This window comes from Rhyacophila brunnea, unplaced genomic scaffold (assembly GCF_057557595.1).
Source record: "Rhyacophila brunnea isolate RB1 unplaced genomic scaffold, BYU_Rbru_1.0 scaffold_11, whole genome shotgun sequence".
NCBI lineage: Eukaryota > Metazoa > Arthropoda > Insecta > Trichoptera > Rhyacophilidae > Rhyacophila > Rhyacophila brunnea.
In genome coordinates, this window is record NW_028232763.1 from 12,215,245 (window position 1) to 12,236,280 (window position 21,036).

At 32.1% G+C, this 21,036-nt stretch overlaps 1 protein-coding gene across 6 annotated transcripts in view; it reads left to right on the forward strand.

Annotated features, from left to right (window-relative positions):
- The window catches only part of LOC147078361 (uncharacterized), a 693,462-nt gene that overhangs the window by 596,796 nt on the left and 75,630 nt on the right, over positions 1-21,036 (forward strand). For all 6 annotated transcript variants that reach the window (XM_085958890.1, XM_085958907.1, XM_085958920.1 and 3 more), the window contains 2 exons: positions 16,815-17,115; positions 18,275-18,423. In XM_085958890.1, coding sequence (XP_085815016.1) covers positions 16,815-17,115; positions 18,275-18,423 — 450 coding nt within the window. The remainder of the gene's footprint in view (positions 1-16,814; positions 17,116-18,274; positions 18,424-21,036) is intronic.

Consider the following 21,036-nt stretch of genomic DNA (forward strand, 5'->3'; position numbering starts at 1 on the left):
TAGTATTCTTTTAAACCTCTCGCTCTAATGTTTTAGAATATAAGGATAATAAAGCTTCAAAATTATATAAATAGATTATCTACAACGTTTAAGGAATGTCCAGGGTTATGCTTTGAAAATAGCATAAAATCTACATTTTGACCTACGCGGCGCACGTCCCCCCTTAAACATAAATTGTTCATATCTCTTAATTTTGAAAATTCAAATTCAGAATTGTCAAATAACCTATTTTTTTAATTAACAATCTTTATATTGTACCTACATACTTAATTATTAAAAACACAAACACCGATAGCCAATATTTACTCAATTTGAAAATCATTTCTTGTGATATAATAACTACTAGTTGCCGTAGGATGCCCATAGCTCAATTGGCGCGAATCAAGTTTCTACTGGTTCTAATCCCGTCGGGTGTAGTATTTTTTCTAGTAGGTACCTATATATGTATATATCTGAGGTTATTTCCAATTATGTATGTTCAAAATTATTAATTATTTTACATTTACTTACCGGTAGTGAACTTTACAAATTACAATTTCAAGATATTCACAACGTTAGAAGATTTTTTCTAGACCTATCTATGTATATATCTGTGGTTATTTCAAATTATGTGTGTTCAAAATTAATAATTATTATACATTTACTTACCTGTAGTGAACTTTACAAATTCAAGACATTCACAACGTTAGAATATAATATGTATGTTCACCACCACTAATACGATATTCATGTATCCTTTCTTGCTTTAAAAAAATACTGATTTAATGTAGGAAATACAATGTACAATGAAAGGACTGCAAATTATTCTGATTTTTTACCGCAAATATCAAATTCTCGAAATTCCTTGCATAATGATAGATCGCGATGTAAATATTACTCCGCGTTTTAATGCAAATTAGCGTATTGCATAATGGACCGTATGATAGCAATGCAAAAAGAGATTAATCGCCTGCAAAGTTTCTCGAAGAAAAAAAAATCTTAAAAACAACGTTTTATTTTTCATTCCGCATCGGGGGGCGGTAGGCATTTTTTTAAATTACCCCGGAAACGAAAAGAAAAAAAGGATTAAAATCCTCTCGGACGTTAATGATAGATAATGGTGGACTATATAAAAAAAAGAATTTATACGAACCGATTGTAAAAGAAACGGAACGTTATAATATTTTAAAAAAAAAACTTAATTTTTTTAATTTAGAGATGAATATTTTTTCTTTTGAGTCCCTAGGCATTAAACTGATTTTAAGCTCTTTCAAATTCGGTACGGGGTACCTTTATCAGGACCGTTTTTTTATGATGCCCACCCAACGCAACCCACGAATCAAAGTGAATCCTTAATGTTTTTCGTCCAATTTTATAATTAATGCTCAATTGGACAGCGTTGTGCATAAAAAAAACATATCTATTAGTTATGAATGCATGAATGCTAGTAACAACCTTCCCGTAACCTATAAAAATACACAGTTAAACATCAATTTTAAAAAAAATGCTTAAAAAGATAGGAACAAAGTCCACAGTTTAGTTTTGATTGTATCAAAAAACAACGATATGTCTGTATAGATGCAAGCATAAAATATAGAAATTTTAAGCGATTTGTACGAAAACGAATATGACGAAGTCATCCAGGCAACTCACAAATGGCAGAAAAGCATTACAGCCGAATGGAATCACCGTTAACATTTTGGCTTAGCGGTAATTTATACGAATATTGAAAATAAGTACATGAGATGCGGCATTTTATTTGAAAACAATGGTTTTTCGCATTATTACATTAAAGCTATACTTCAGTTGAGGCATGGTCTAAAAATATAGTGGCTAGGCGATGCGTGGATTGTGCAAATGACGCGTGCCGAACGAAATATAATTTGTCATAAAAATCTAACATGCGTCCATTTAATGTTATGTTTATTGTTATATTACTAATAATAATAGTGTATTCATTGACTTGTTTTCTTTTTTAAGTACATACGTTAAGTTTTTTAGTCATCTTTACACGATTTAAGAATTAATTTCCTCTTCGCCATCACAAAACAAATTGACGTGTTCACAGCTCTACTTTCACTCTCCAATTGCCAGCTAGTCCGAAATTTCGTCGGACCTATAGTTGAAAACTATTTGCCGTTTCACTGAAGTACGCTCCTAATGAAATCAACACTAACTCTTAAATACATAATTATTTGATAATAATTACATTTATCGCGTTCTTAGTTTCTCCCTTTTAGTCAATTTTAATGGATTAAAATTGTTAGAACCATGTTAGAACCTGTACGAGTTATTATCGAAGGTTTGTAAATTTGATGTCAAATTACTATATTATATACGTGTGCATGTTTTAAATATTCTTATAAAAAAATAGACACAAGAGTAATCGGTGTGATTGAGATCGCCAAACTGACAAAATTACAACGGGTTGGACATCTCTTTCGGCTAGGCTACTGGATAACTGCTGTATACATGGATTAGTGCAAAAATGATAATAAACACAAGGCAGCCGTAAATCTGTCGAGCAAGACCCACTATAATCAGTCAGCTACTAATTATCGCTCATAGTTTGAGTGAAATATGGTAAACTGTTTGCAAAAATGAATATTGTTTCATATTTAAATACAATATGTTACCTAATACGATAATTGATTTGAATGAATTTTATTTACTGCGAATAGGATCCTGGCTGTCGATGATGAATTGTGAAATCGTGATTGATTTTTAAAAATATATTGAAACCCCGATCTTACACTTTTAAAGGGACTAAAAAAAAGTGAATGGGGGGGGGTTAAATAAAAAAAGAATTTAAATATGTTTGATCAATGTTTAATAATATATTATAAACAATAAGAACGAAAAAATGACAGCAGCAATAATTATTGGTGACCTTAACATTTGAGCCAAAACTGAAAATTAAATGATTCCCCAGCTAACGTGTGCGTCTGCACCTTAATGTGCATGTTAATGATTGCATTTAATTGCATGAATGTGTTTAAAACATTATTTTTATTTTATTTCAGACGTAAATTGCAGGAAATATAAACGTAAAACTGTGTATTGCAATATAGGTACTAAAAATAGCGATAAAACGTGAATTCCGGGCACGTATTCACTATAGTTATTGTTTTATAATGGAGTCTAAACTGTAATAGCTATTTACACTTGCATATTTGATCCTTTATTTGCATTTAAAAATTACGTTTCTCTATATGACGTTCTTAAACAAATGATATTCGAGTAAATCTATTTTTCATAATGCTTTTGTTTGACGTTTAGTTTTCGCTTCAGCTCGTTTGCCTCGCATACTCTTTACTCCCGGGACATTTTTATGAACACCCAATGGAAAAGTTGCCCTGCAATGCGATCTATGTAGACTGAACGCCTACAAGTATCTATAATTAGCTTCAAACTATTCCGTGTTGCTATGAACTAAATAAACTTTAACATACTGACGCTTTATCTAAAGATCTAAAAAAATGTAGAAGTAGGTATAGGTAAATCATTCTACAGTGGCACCATAGGCGATTCGCGCGTGTATTGAATTGCTTGCGACAATGCCTGTTTCAATGCTTGCAAACAATACCACTACAACTCGAGTGCTTAAAGTCAGACAACGTTATCTACAAAAAATGTTTTTTTTTTTTTTTGAGATAACGTTATTTTACATTTACGGCTACATGATAGTCAAACAACGTTATGTCAATTTTTTCTAATTTCTTATTAAATCGTCAGTAAAGTTTAACGCTAACTACATAAGTAACCCTTGTTTTCATATTTTTTTAAAACTATCCCTATAAATTTTAACATCATCATAAGCAAGATAAATGTACAACACACAATAAATTATAAAATATTAACATTAGGTTTTAAATAAACATTTCCCTTGTTGAGTAACAAGAATCTAAAATAACGATTTTTGGCTCTCTTGTAAAGTTGCACTTTTGTAGATAGTGTTGTTTGACACTAAGCCCTCGAACTGCAAACCGTATTTGCCATACCCACGGTGCCACTGTAAAACGATTTACCTATACTTAGTGTCATACTCTTTATATGGAACGTCAACTGACTCTTTCCAGCATGCGTTGATCGATTTCAGCTCAGCATGTACGAGCTTAAAGAACACAATTATTTTGCCACTTGCCATTGATTTGTGGTGTCCGACAATGTGCTAATAGACCTCCTAGACTAGAGGGAAGAGATGCTCAAGTCGATCCAATCAGCTGTTGGACCCATCGGGGTCCGACCAATTTTATGGCATTTAAAAAAATGGAGTAGTTTTTTTATGTCTGTATTGTTTTAGGTCTGTTTTTTGTATCATATAATATTACATAGGTACCATTAAATTTATTTATTTTATATTAATTATCTGTGTTTTTCTCTTCCATGGCAATTTTTAATAAATTATGTCAGTAAACACAGTCAAAGCTCATTTGAGAGCGTGGCGACTTCAATCTTAGGTATCTGCTCCTGAGACATAATCAGGCGTAAAGATTTCTGATGCTTCACAACCAAACGTAGGACCTCGATATATGCTCGATTAAGACCGAGTGTGGTGTGTGGCGACATGGTTTGGAGGTATCTTTGTTTGTGTTGCTTTTAACCCGACTTCTGCTTACCTCACCTCTTATTTTCCATCATACATTCCCCGCATACATTTCTCATTCCGAGATAATCAGCAGAGTGATTTATCATTTCCCCGTAAACACGCCTCTTGCATGGAACCTTAGGTTCTGCAGTTACTGCTGGACATACTCAAAATATGTAAGTCGATGAAACCTGTCGCATCCAAAAATTATTATCGTGTGCGTGTAACCTGACATTAAAAAAATCTGCCAGTTATTATGATATAGTAGTGACCTAATTAATTATTGCAATTTATATATATATATATATATATATATATATATATATATATATATATATATGTATCCGACAGTCAGTAGGCATATAAAAAAAAAGACAACTTCGGCAATTTAAGATTATTTTTATTTCACTAAGTAATGATAATGGACATGCTGTTTTATAAATTTATAAATTTCAGGTTTCTGCTTTAAATTTATTCAAAACGGGAATTGGCTCTTAAAGATATTATATTTTAGGTAGGTACCTACTCAATTTTTACTCAACTTATTTTACTCAGGTAATTATTTTGTTCACCTTTGGTAAAAAGTATAAACACCTACATCATGATGCCAGTTTCAGCCACTTCCGTAGCCTATTTTAAGGTCGATATAATAAATGCAGGGTCACAATAAAAACTTTTACAATTAAAAACTTGTATCTTACGAGTTTCTTTGTTTTCAAGCTCGATAAAATTGTTTTCGTGTTTCGGCCATTACATAAAGTGATGAATAATTTTCCTCCTTCTGTTTTTGTTCATCAATAAATAATTATTAACTTTCGTGAACATTCATAAAGTTTGCTAATAATTTTGATGAATAAAAACAATTATTATCGATTGAACGATATAAAAATAAAATATTTATAATACATTTAGGTATTGTAATTTTTGCTTTACGCTATTTTTCTGGGGTAGTACTTTTTGCGATCTATCATAAGACTTTTGACCAAAGATATCGCCGTCACTTACATAGTATGAATTTGAACAACAAAATACAATATCAATGATCCAATATTGGATAACTGTATAAGCATGGCCCCCTAAGGGCGGGCTGACAGGGCTCTAGCCTAGGGGCCCGGGCTCAGGAAGGGCCCGGGGTGACGAGTCGACCGATAAGTGAGATAAACATAGACCACAAATTTGCTCTAGCAGTAAAAAAAAGGCTATTTTAGTTCAATAATTATTAATAATTAACATCTTTGATTGTACGATGCAATTTGTAACTGTGTGCCAACACTCAACAACTCCATAATTCAAATGGATGTACATATTAAAAATACAAAATATCCCTAAAAATACACCTTAATTTTACCGCACACACGAAGAATAATAAATTTATAATCTGTCCAGTAAATTATAAATGATTTTTAACACCCCTACATGCTATTAGGTAGGCAGATTTGATTCGAGCGTTCAACTCCACTTACGTTCCGATATCACCTCTCTTATATCATATCACTATCTCGACTCTTTATGCAAACCGCCCAGGTGGCACTCCGACTCTGCATTCATAAGGCGCTGTAATAGTTACAGCGGTTCTCTTTTACGGTGAGATAGCGCCCTGACGCTTCCGTTTCCGCGGTCGTTATGACCGGAAGACCGTCGTCCCTGGCGGCCGACTGCGGATGCTGCGATAATGGATATTAATTTTGAATCTTCTCCCGCGAAAAAGTTACTCTCTGTTTTACTCCGGGCTCGCTCACTTAATTAAAATTACACCTCTCGAGGTAATAAGGCATAGCCATACTTTTTTCTTGTTACATAGGTAAAGCACTCGCTTTAAGTGGTACCTTTTATATTTTGAGGTGAATATGAAAAATTGCTGATGTCTGAGCATAATCATTATTTGAGGTTAACTTTAGTGTTCGTAAGATGTTTTAAAATTATCATTATTTATTTTTCATACCAATTAATGGTGTATCGTGGTACCGTACCCCTGCCATTAATATAACGAATTAAATTCGAGAATCCCAACCATACATCTTCGTTAAAATGAGTGAGATTCGTTTTGTTCTCAATTTAAATCATCATTAACATTGTCGTTAATGTAGGGTAACTGGGGTACATGAAAATTGTACGTATGTAGTTTGTATGTTACAAACCATTTAAATGCAACGCTTGTTAGACGTATGGCACTGCCCACTTGTCTGGAAATCGCAAGCATTATGCAGAAGGAATAGGATTTAACCCTATGTTCACTTCGTAATCTTCACTCAGAATCTCTCAGCTTCAGCTTATTCTGATTAACTTTAATCATACAGGTTCTCTATTTTGCGACTAACATTCTGTGCTTGGATTCGGCGAGATGCTTATATACAAAATCTCCATGAACGCAATTATACGTTTCGCACGCCATCTGGCGTAAAATCGCATTCGGATGATTTTTTTTTTATGGATAGGGTATAAGCATATTACACTAATTGAGATCCGTTTCTGGTGCTAAGAGTGTGGTTATCTATTCGTCAAATGCGATACACACCTGAAGTGAACTAATCCTTTGGCAAGTTGATCTTCTCATTGGGTCGTTCCGTGTACCGTTTGGAGTATTCTCTTTTACTGTTGATCAATCTCAGTGAACTCTGAATAAATATTAAAACCGGATGTGTTTCTATTTTATAATACACAATCTTATAATTTTTCATTTTTGATTCAATAAGCAATTTAATTTGATATTGATTGGTTTCAAGTATTTGATAAAAAACGCTGTCATCATTATCATATATTTAGGTGTGACTTGATTGATACTCACAAGTACCTACTCGCTAATCTAATTTTGAATCTTTCAGAATTATATATTGATATACACGATATGATTGTATATCTAAGTTATTCACCTATCTATTTTATTGTCTTTCCTTGTATTCTGGTGGTTTTTATTGCGTATTTTTAAGTGTTTTATTTACACATGAATTTAATCTCAATACTATACGGCCATCTCGTTCCTATAAAATAACTCACGGTGACCTGTGATACCTTCGGCAAACTACATACGTACAATTTTCCGGATACGTAGTAACTGGGAAAATATTTATCATTATCACTGTAATCCATTCTATAATGGTTTCTTTTTTTATACTTCGGTCGTATTATATGAAAACATTATATCATCGTGATGATTGAGCGATTTACGCGGTTGGACGGAACAGAACAGAACAGCCAGGGGAAAAATGAAACATTAATTTTTGTGGAATCTATTTAGGTTAGGTTTAGGTTAGGTTAGGTCATTATTTCGTTGTACCTAGTCACTTAATCATTTTGAACATATTATATTGATTAAGATGAGATATCCTAAGCTTGCCGGCAACACTGTATATACTGGTGTATTGAAAATCTATGCTATTAAAAATCTATCAACATAATAGAGATAGGATAATTTCAATATTAAATTTATATTTTTCCTGAAAGGTCATAGTTAAATTATCGTTGTTATGTTTTGTCATGTTCTGTTTTGTCACTGTTCTGTTTTTTCATAGAACCAAATTTGTTAAAGCTTTGTTTCAGTGTGAAACTGAGCATGAAATTAAGGAGTTGAAACTAAGGGCTTACTTCTAATCCTCGGAAACATGCTAGTAGACAACTATCGCACTGGACATATAATTATTTAATATGACTCTTCACATTCCAGAGTTCTCTCGTGAATGACGCCTTTCAGCATTTGTTTTAGTAGTATATTTATATTATAGTTTACCATGATTGAGTTTATATCTTGTCTCTTATAATGTAAATAAATATTGAATTTAAATTGAAGACTTCTTGGGAGGAAAATTGTAATAACCTTTTTAGAATAGTGAAACAAGTGATTAATGTTATATTCTGTTTTGTGCAATTATGAATAAGAGAGATTTATTCTTTATTGTAATGTTAAATCAGTTTCAAAATACCACGGTTTCAATATTTTCCGAATGAAACTAATATAAAAAAAAAGTATATTTCCTATTGAAAGTCATTCATTTATTTGAAACGACAGGCTTCGTTGCCGCCCTGATAAAAGCCAAAATGATTTTTGTATATTATTATTTATTCGTTCTTTAATTAAAGAATTTTTTCACAATTTTCCAATTACGTCCATAAATTTGCATTTTATGGAAATTTCTCGCTTAATATTCTAAGCTGTATATAATATATTTACGATTGTATTTAATTTCTTTCCGAAATACTGATTGAAACTTTCTTTAAATTTTCTGTCTCGTTCCAATTGAAATAGTGCCGCAATTACAAAAACTAAAAGTTCGCAGTTATTTTCTTTTTTTTTGTATAAAGTACTTACTCGTCTAAGAAGAAAATATCACGGAAAATTAAAGCATTCAAAATGTGGCTACTATAGATATTATATAACAGTAGCGAATGGTGATGGTAGGCTATTAAGATCCGACTAAAATAATTCGTACCTACTAAATTTTGTTAGTCAAATTTATGTGTTTTCATTGAACTAAAACTACTGTGTCAGTTTTTTTAAACCCATAGTAGAATATAATATTAGATATTTTTTAGAATATTTTTAACTTAAATGAATAGATTATGGTTTTTTTTGACCATGTCCGATCCTAATAAGATCATAAATGGGCCTCCACAGAGTAGATGTTTATATTAACAGATTTTTGTTTTTTTTTACGAGAAATGGATGTCAGCCACTTGCTCAACATATTAGTCCATACCCTGACTCACACACAAATTGAAAAACAATATGTGTACTTGCCAGACCCAGGATTCGAACCTGGGACCCACGGCGTTATAGTCCAATGCTTAAGCCGCGCGGCCACCGTGGGTGTCAAGTCAATTTTACTTTCCGCAAAACAAATCCTGCAATTGTTTGAAAACTTTTGCCCTTAACCAAATCGTGTCCGGAAACTTGTTCGTATGCAGTTCGCCGTATCACACTTGACGTTGTATAGGAAATATGTGGCCGTATATTAAAGACCGCCCAACCTCTTTGGGTCGTATAGTACTGACATAAAATTCATGTCTAAATAAAACACGGTTCTTGTCGGTTTACACTTTACAGGAAGCCAGCAGCAAACAAATTTTGAAAACAACCGATATACCTACCTACTGGACTATTTGTTAGGTTAGATAGTGTTTGTCAGTTTTTTTTTAATTCAATTAAACCCTGCCTAATCCAAGCAACTATAGACTATAATATTAGATGTTTTATAGATAAATGATTTTTTTATCGATAATGGTTTGGTTTGGCCTAATGAATTTTAAAAAACCATTTCTATTATGTATTCTTATTTCAACGAAAACAAATACATATGACTGAAAAAGTGTTTACTATTTTTGTTGAGTCGCCCATAGCATACCTAAACTATTATGGTTTGGTTTAGGCAGGGTTTAATTCAATTTTAATAATTAACCAGCACCATCTGCAAATTGTATTCTTACCTCAAATAAGAAAAATGTTGTACCATACTTTAGCCGAAAAAATTTATGTTGGTAATAATTTTTTTAAACATATGTGTCATTTTTGATATCGTTGACATTGATAATTGAACCTTCAGACAATAATAGTATGTACTCAAGCTGCTATTTGAATAAAATATAGTATGTCAATATTAAATAATTTTAAATGAAAAACTAGTTTATTAGTAGATGTTATAGTATTTCTTAAACAATGTTAACAGTTGAAATCATCATGTCTTTCTTTAAAATATAATTTGAAGAAATTTTCAATTTTCAGAGCTTTTTTCTACACAGAGCTTAATGGGCGCTACGTCGTTAGCATTCGAAGCTACGAGCGCGGTAAAGCACTATCGGCCGACGTGCTTTTGGCCACTTACGTCGTGCCAAGTTTAAGCGATCTCCAATTTTTATGATACGGAAACTCAGTAAGCTCTCGGCAGCGAGCATTGCTGACTATAAGCTCAAGTAGAGCGGAAATGTCTTTAATTCACGCCCAGACTATTTTATTGCTATTTACGGTTTTACGTTTGCGGTATAACGGTACTTGTAAACGTAAAAAATACTCTAAGGCGTTTTAAGTTCTTTTCAAACACCCTTAGCTTTAAAGTATGTCATTTATTTACATATATATTTAGAGAACCTTTATATTGTCTGATTATTGAAAACAATATTATATATTAAGTATACCAATTTTCTTGAAATAAACTTTACCTAAAAACGTTCTTCAATGTTATATCTTATGGCGAAAGGTAGCTTCATTATGGGATAATAACTAATCATTATAAACCTTATGCATAGTTGACAGTTTAGTTATCAATAGATTACGTGGCATCGTCGCTTTTGACGACCGAAAGTGCTGCCGTTTTTTATAATCAGATTTTCCGTTATTTTTACAACGTTTTTATTAGCTCATATTCTTGTTTGTCCGGTGGTTGTTTGTCCAGTACAAATCTTGTAATCGATTTTTAACTAACTTCCCGAATAGCTAGACATTTGAGACATTTGAAAAAATATATCAGAACACGATGCCAATGCATTCTTTTAATACCTTTAGCCATCTTTAAGCAGAATTGAATTCATTTTCAGTTAATTCTGTTTTGTATGGAAAGTTATTTCAGAAAAATCCGTAAAAAGTAAAAGACTATTATTGGTTGCTAATGGGTGGTCCTAGCAACTAAATTATTAATATATACGTGCGTTACTATGGAAATCAAAATGACATTTCAGTATTCTATATTTGTTTGTTTGTTTTTTTTTTTACTTCATATCAAGTACAAGTTTGAGCATATTGAGCATAATAATTCAACACAAAATTTAAAAACGTTGTATATAGTTATTTTTATCTTGTAATTATTAATTGATAAAAATATGATGACTTGACAATATAAATTTTTATTTGATACTTACATAACATTAATCGTTGCTTTATCAGTTATTTGTTAGAAAAAAATTCACGCATCACGGATACAGTGTCGCTAACTTTTGGAGAATTTTCCATAAATTGCAAGTATCTCAAACACTGCGTTTGTTTTCAATAGTTTGAATAATATTCTAGTAGGAGATTTTTATTACCTATAGTATTTCGTGTTTGCGATGATGATCACGAATCATATTTACAATACATATTTATTTGACATTATGCTTTATCTGTTATGTGCCCGAAAATCGGCTATATAATTCATAATCCCACCTATTTATATAATTTTGACTAAGCATAGCGCCCTAAGCGTACTTCTTTCTGACGTCGACACTTAAGTGCCGAGAGTGTTAAGACGTCGGAAAAATCTAGTGACTTTAAAATGTGCTGTGAACGCGTACTTAAAATAATATTATATACCTACTGTAAAGAGAGGAAAACACGTCGATGTCACGATCTGAATGAAAATCTTTTTGATGTGCGCACATATTAAACCTTTTAATTACAATTTGACATACCTGCCTAACTACTTTAGAGGAGTTGTTATGTTTAGCAATGGATATTAAGTTAATAATAACCCAATCCTTCCGTGTTTTTATTTTATTTTCATCGACATACTTTTGTTGTGAACATTGCTTCAGTTTTCTTTTGTCAATCAAGACAACGCAAACACCTGAATCCATAGGTGGACCTGCGAATCAAAATGAAGATTTGGTAAAATAATGAAATATGAACAAGACATTCAATTTTATGTTCATCTTTTGGATTCATGTTGCTGTTTTTGTGTAGATATTTATACATATATGCATTTTTTACAATGCGTTAAAAGTTTATGTAAATTCAATAATTTACTCAAAAAAAAATACTACTTAATTGATTTTTAAATCTGATATTATTTTTGTAAGGGGTGTGAACCATAGAAAATAGTGGAATACCCCTGCTTTAGATCAGGCCTGGGCAAACTGCGGTCTACCAAGTATTTCTGTGGGCGCCGCGAGCTTTAATCGTATTTATGAAAAAGTTTACTTTTGTCTACATTTTAACGCCTTTTTTAAAAATATATTTTGAATACATGAATTGCACCGTCGAGAAGAAATCTGCAAATTTTACAACACTCTTAATTCGGACTAATTCGAACAACTTAAAGATTCTAATCAAAAATGTTGGTTATTTTTTGATCAACATACATATACATACATTATATTGTGAACAAACATTTTCAATTATGAATATCAATAAAAAACTCTTTCACCAACACCGATGAATATTTACAAGCAATTTTAAGAATCTCAATTACAAAATTAACACCTAAAATTTTTTTAAATGTTGGAAAATATAAAACAGTTTCATTCTACCCATTAAATTATTGGCTATTAGAGAATCATTTATTTTTACAACGTTTTTTTAGCTCGTATTCTTATTTGTCCGGTACAAATCTTGCAATCGATTTTTAACTAACTTCCCGACTAGCTAGACATTTGAAACTTTTAGAATATATCAAAACACGATGCCAATGCACTTTTTTAGCCATCTTTAAGTAGAATTGAATTCATTTTCAGTTAATTCTGTTTTGTATGAAAAGTTATTTCGACACCATTATTGGTTGCTAGGGGTCTGGGGTCCTAGCAACTAAATTATTAATATATACGTGCGTTACTATGGAAATCAATATGACATGTCAAAATGACATTTCATCATACTATTTTATGTAATAAAAATACTTTATGCAGTCATCAAATATTTAAAATAAATATAAATGTTAATAAGGCTTCAAAATTATGTAAAAAGATTATCTACAACGTTTCAGGAATATCTGAAAATATAGAAAAGCTCCATTTTGACGTACGCTGAGCATGTGGGACGTTAAGTAGTAATTTTAACAATAATTTACATATTATGTTTATTTGAAGTTTCCGTTGTCACTTATTTACCATGAACAAGTATTATAGAAAATGCTTTTGTTTATATAAAACCAAAACCTCTTTTTACTTGTTAAATATATCTTTAAAATTTTACGGTATCAATACGTATCGTTACTAAGAAATTAATTTTCAAAGAGATCGCTCAGATTCTGTTTTGAAACGTACCTTCTAAATACCCTTTGATTTTATATTCTTCAAGTTCTGCAAGGTAGATATTGATATCTAGATTTTGAAAACTTCAAAGTGAAATGTACATTTATTTAGGTACTCTATAAGTATGAAACAAAGTACCTACCCAAGTCTTCAATCAAGATAAACTGAACAGAATTATTATAGGCTGCCTCAGGGTTTCAATCGAAATATTACTTGGAGATATGTAATAAACGTAAACCTGTTACCTATTAGCTATGTATAAAGTCATCAGAAACTCTGTGGTTTATAAAAGAAGGCACAATAAATAACTCTATGCAACACTATTAGCCTATTAGGCATTGTCACCAGTATGCCGTCTCTGGATTAATACAAGATTCAAAAAATAATTTACCTATGACAATAAATTTATTCCTACAATTTTGTTAATGGTGTTACAACCGTAAAAGCTTTCGATTAAGAAACTAAATTCGAAGTATAATTAAAACGTCATTAACGACATATCGGTATACTTAAAAAATATATTATGTAAGAGATAAATACCAAGTGGCAGTGCCACCTGTCAGCATCTGGTTTGGTTCTCAACAAAATTATTTTGATTAACCACCACTGCCAGACACCGTACTTTTTATTATTAATACAATTTAATAAATCGCAAAATACCGGTTTAAAAAATCAGACCATACCGATACATTCGGTATTGAAAGTGGAAGCAAAATGTATTAATTAACACCAATGTTAATTTAACAGTACTGTAAATTTTTCTCGAGTTACGTGATGTCTGGTTTACTTCCGTTGCCCTTCAACGTCCTTGAAGACCAGCAATGGCACATGCTATATTTTTTTTAATATTTTAAAGAGATTTATATAAATTTGTATATATATTGGTAAATACTTCTGTTTTCCATATTATATATCTCGAATACCAGTATTCAATAGGAAATGCCGAAATACCGGTATTAGTATTTTTATTCGGTATTGCAATCCCTAACAGCGAGTGAGTTACAAAATATAATATGTCAATACACCTATAAAATTTTCTATCAATGTAATAATACCGAAATCTTCGTGTATCCGCCTATGAATAGGGTAGATAACACTTAATACTCGTACCTATATATTTTATCTTTGTATTATATTCAGTATTATTGTATATGAATCAATATCTCTACTTATAATAGTCATAATAAATCAATCAATATTGATGTCAGTTATAAAGCCTGGCATAAACCTAATAGAGTAATTTCGGTTTAACTGGTCAATCAAATGAGCCACTTGGGTTGCTTCAGCAAGAATTGATTGATTCAGCAACTTTTATCTTATTGCTCATAAAAGAAACTGCCAATAAACATAGTTATTACTGTGTTGTCCGATATTTACAATTAATTATAATTATAACATACAGCATGATACACTGGGCTGTTGAAATCGGGTAAATGAGGTAATTTTCTACAAAACAACGTCCTATAAACTTTAAAGTGGTACTTCTTGATCTAACTCGGTCAGTGACGTCCCTAGACAAAATGCCGCCACTAGGCAGCGCTAAAATGCCGCCCCATTTTTATACAGTATTTTTTATCATGACCCCAATATATAAGAAATGTGTTGTATAGATACATTACTAACAAAATATATACCACTAAATCCAATTTAAATGCCATCTCTACTTCAATAAACAATATTGTGAGTCCACGGTTTCAGATACATTAGAAATACACCTGACAACTTTCAAAACACGCGAGCTAGGTAAGTACCTATGTAGGTGCCTAACTATGATTCAAAATATAATTCGCAAATCTGCACGTGTCATTGCTGATCATCAAGGACGTGACGTCCAAGAACAACAGAAGTAAACTAGACATCTCGAAACCGTCAAAAAAATACAGTCCTATTAAACCTTTTATGTTGATTCTTAATACATTTTGTTTCCAACCAGTGAGCTGATTTTTTTTAATCGAAGGATATTTTCATTATTAGGTACTTACAAAGTTTAGTTACCTTTTCCTATATAATATATCTAATGATTCTCCTCGATTTGCTGCCCCCAAGCGACGCTCAATCTGCCTACACCCACGGAACGTCACTGAACTCAGTCGAAAATTAAGAATATGAGGTATAAAGTCGAAATGCATATAATGATACGAATCACTAAACAGTATTTAACAATTTGTTGAGTAATTATCGGTTGTGTTCGAGTAAATACGAGTAGACCGATGTGCGTATACTACAAAGTTTTTAATGTCGTTTAATTCTTTCCGATAAAGGAAAATTATTAATAATGTTGATTATATACGCAAATACGAAATACTAGCAATGTTCAGAATGTCTTATTATAAAATTCATATATTATAAGTGTTATCAATTTTTGTAAACCGACGCTATCGGGGTATGATATACGAATTTCTTGCCATGTCAATAAAAATATATATGAATATAAATATACTCTGTAGGTATACCTAATTTATCACCGTGCGTGCATTATAAATTATAACTCTGTGCTAAAGTCCCTAACGATTAAAATATTTTATTTTTATATTGACTGGTATTTTATGATAATTGTGCAGTTCATACTAGTAGTAGTAGTAATGCAGTAATACCATTTTAGGTATGTCAATTAAAAATATTTTAATAAATATTAGGAAGTTTAATTTTTTTTTACAACCAACAATACTTTCGCAACTTTCATTCTATTTTATGGTACGAGTATCATGGCGTTACTTCTATATAACGTAGGTATATATTATGGGTGGTTCACAATATTTATGGATCAAGTCCATCAAAATGGATCCTGACATAATTGAACCTAAAGTTAAAACTCCTTTTTGTAAAAATTAGGAATGTTTTCACTGTATGTACTTACCATATTTTGATAGTACATGGACCAATTTTAATAAATAGTCAAAACTTAAAGTATATTCAGGCTTTATTAATATTAGCAAATTAATGTTAGCAAATACGTCTTTATACCTACTGCTGAAGGAACTGTCAAAATGGACATGATTCACATTCAATTTGATGTATATCAATACTAGTATTGCCATTTATGCGGAAAATTGTAAAGCTACGATTGTGATATTATCGCACAATATAGAAATCTATTTTATCTATCCACTAAATCGATTTTTTTGAAAATTGGACTTGATCTATAATTATTGTGAACCACCTATTTATTCATCAAAACTTATTGGAATTGTCATTGGAATAATGGGATGAGTCGTCAAGTCTATGAGTTTACTAGAGGAATTTGTAATTAAAAAATTTATTTGATCAATTCATTTTTTTGACTAGTGTATTAACAGTTATGTTTTCTTGTTGTTTGCAGCAGAACTCATCCACGAGCGTCTCGAGCTTGCATCGGCAGGGGAGGCCGAGCAGCCGGCGTGGCGCCGCGGCGATGCCGTGAGCGGCGGCGCTTGGTGCGCGATGGGCGCTAGCGTCGGCCGGCACGCCTCCTCTTCGTCGCAGGCCGCGGGGCGCGAGGGTGGCGACGGGAGCCAGCTGAAGGGTCGGAGGGCGCGATCTAGCGGGGACCTCTGCTCGGGAGGCGTCGCGGATCAGCAGCGCGACCAGGACGTCTACTCGGTCGCGGGCTCCGCCGCCACTGACGCCACGCCCTGGAACAGGTAAAGCATCTTCACCTTCTTCTAATACAACTTTACCACCATAGGGTGATTATGTCAATACACCAACCCTGCTTATAAGTGTTTTCTTATAGAACCGTATTCATATTACCATATTGCATTTAAATGTGACGCATACTCAATTTAAATGTCATTGCGAATACTATACTTAAAAAAGTATCGTTACTTTTCGTGGCTCACGCGTATGCCGTCGTTTTTTTGAGGCGCCGCTTGTTGCGCTTCTAAAGAACGCCAATGTGTAAAGGGCGTAATATCCGCGAAAAATGCCTATTGTATGGAGATAAATATTTCCAATATGATGCCATTCGTGAAAAATTCTGCTCTTCCTCAAGACATATTTCATGTAGTGTATAGCTTAAGTAGTTAGTCCACATCCATTCACCATAAATAATGTCAACTAATCTGAAAGTTTAATGATTTGTCTAAATAATTGTATTACAGTATTTTTTTACTTACTTGATAATCTCATATTAATGGAAACAAAACCGGAGGTATTCGCTGTCATTAAATCAGCTAGTTTAAGTATCTACAATAACTACCTGTATTTTGTTTTTTTTATCGAACATAATGATTTTCTACCAATAATTTATTGTCCATGTTAAAATCATTAAAGTGATACATTTATGTACCGCAGAGCCAGAGTAGCTTTAGTTCGATTGTGCTGAAAGTGAGTTAAATACTACAGAGCGCATATGTGTCACTAAATTTCAAAATCAGCCAAGTCCATAATAGATGAATAGGAGAAAAACAGCTTTTTGTTTTCTCAAGTACACAGTCACAAGGGTGAAAGTTTATATTATTTCGAGTACAGAATATTTATAATTAATAAGTTCCACATTCCGATAATGCAGAAATGTTAGAAAGTAGTATTTCTTCAGCAATTCACAAAAAAAGTCAGTAATACCTAAAGGTGGACTTGGCTGATTTTGAAATATAGCGACACATATATACGTATTTAAATTATCGTATCAGAGTCACACCTGTGAATTCTTTAAACCATAAAGCCAAAAGTCCAATAACAAGCTTTGGTTTATTTTAAAGTGTTCGTTTTAGACTTAGATTCTCAGGTACAGATTTTATTATCTAACAGTAGGTACTCCCTTCATAGAACTATGTATTTATTTTTGTTGTATTTTTTCAGTAGGTCATTACCTAGTCACCTGGACGGCAGGCAACGCTGCCCTTGCGGCGACTGCGGTCCCTCGGTTAACAACAACTGCGTTCACTTACACGCACCCACCTACCCACGTCACCACAGAAAGTTCAACCACCGTTACGGTTGCAAGTCAGGTGAGGTCAATCAGTTTTTACAGCACTTATATTATTAATAGTTGCTTGTTAATATGATTTTTTTTTTAATAAAATAACATTATCACATACCTAATACCTATATCATTTATCATATTTTTTTACCTATGCGGCTGAATAGTTATCGATTTCAGCCAGAATTATAATACACTATGTCAATGTAGTGTCTTAATCGAATAACGTAGTATGTATAATATAGTATTGAATACAATTGAAGCGTTCAGATGTCACAATGTTTTAGATTGTTTCAATTCTTTATTTACCATAAGTATATGGCTATTGGTTTCAAAGTCAGTTATCTTCATAAGTATACATATATAAATATTGTAAATTCAGATTTAAGATTGCAATCAAAATATTTTTGTAACCACGCCACGACAGGCGTTTTTTTTATATACAATAATTCTTAATAGTATATAGACAGACTTTATTATAATCCTGGCTAAATTTATTATTCTTACCAATTTGCATGTTAATATATGTATTATATTTTCATATTGACATCGTCATCATATAGTATTATATTCATATGGTAATGGCATAATAATGTAATAATCTCATTGTTTCGCCAGTTTGTGACTTAATGTTTCTAATATACGAATTACTTTTGAACATCACCTATCTCAGATCAAAAATACTTTCATGATTAATAATATGGAGGTTATCAACGTAACTGCGGTGAGGTTTCTTGTAGATAGGTAGGTCATGTGTTGTTTGGGGACAGGAAATTAAGAAAGGGTTGCGAATAAAATAACTTTTGAGAGTAGAGTTCTTTATTTATTTATTTTTATATTTAATGACACGTTCATTACCCATTTGGACTGCTAAGAGGTCATAATACTTCTTAACATATTGCAAGCAATCATTTTTTTATATTTATTTATCTGGTTTGAATGCTGATAATTATATTAAAATCCCATTTCAAAATTAAAATGAACCAAAAGACCGATTTCTATAATACTCGTGACTACAAGCCCAGCTATTAGACATGTGTATACTATTATAAGAGATGGTAAGCAAATCAATGTAAGCAGGTATGTATTAAATAATGAAAGTTACATTATCAAAAGCTATTAAAATTCCAATCCCCGTTTGCACGTTGCCGTTGATAAATAAAAGCTTCCGTAAATTTCCCAACATGCATGCAAAACACCGAAAGCTTTTTGTGTTGTTTACTACTTAAAATAAGTTTTTATTGGATGAACTTCCTGTATCGGCGTCTCGTAAAGTAACTTGATAACATGCATGGATTTTCCGTTAAAATTATTGATTGTATCGCCTTTCCAAAGTATTTTTTTATAACGTCGATCTGTCAAACTAGGTACTTCAACTAGCTAACTGAGGTATAGCAACAATAACTGCTGAATGAAGGACTCCCCTAGTTGCTTCGACTTTTCTCGGCCTCTAGTTCTCCCACCTATTCACACCATTTCAGCCAGGTTGACAAGTTTATCAATTCAATGTATACCTATGTGGTCATTGAGTTACCCCGTAACCTATGGATTGCTTTTATCCCCTGCCGAGCGACATATCTTTTTTGCCTCCTTATAAATTGTTTTATTTTTCTACTGATATACTTATTTTAATACTGAATATACAGGAGATTTAAGGATAGTAAATTCTTCATTATTGAAAATATATACATAATTTTGTCATTTTTATGTAGTTATATGTATAGTATATTATATATATTAAGTATATTATATTTATATACAATGTATACACATTACGGCCAGACAATATAGCCGCTGAAAGCTCTTGCGCGTTTGTTACCCGCGTCTAAATTTCCAATAAAAGTTTACGGCGCATAAAAATGTCCAACTATGCGTTAAAAAAATTACTCATCGAGCTTTCCCTCGTTAAATTATTTATTTGGTTTATTTTTTATCGTTTATTTTCGCACGCGGAAATGAGCTTTCATAGTAAGCATATTTTTTTTGAATTTACGACCCATATTCACACAGTTTATAAGAGGAAGCTCAACTGAAATATACAAAAAATGTACCTAATTCGTATTCTCAAAATTTCTTAGACTGAAATTGCAACTAATGTTGACATTCTCAAACGATTTGGCAAGGACCGAGAAGTATTACGCATAATCTAAACTAGAAAACTACAGTAACTTGGCAACATTATGACAACATTAAGGTATAAGTACAGAATTTCTCAGCTCATGTATCAGTATTTCGTGGCTTTAAACCATCTATGGTTCGTATGAGCACAATTTCACTGAACTGTTTTGGGTAGCAAAGTACAGATCACCCAGACGTTGGCTGAGGAATACAATTATATATAAATTATTAACAACACCTCAGAAAATATATAACCACTAGAAATAAGCTTTTAAAAAAATGCGACGGCCTGCAGATTATTTATGTCAATTGATACACACAAGTTTAGTTATTAAAATGTTCAGAGCTTTTTTAACCATATCCAACGTTGAAATATCGCAAAATAAAAGCAATTCTTACACTTACCTTATGTTTATATGTATTTGTTTTGATTTATCTGTAACGCTTGAGAGAAAACATATTAATTATGTAAATTTGTCGGTGGAAGAAAAGATACGCGTAAACGCAAATTCTAAATTTGACA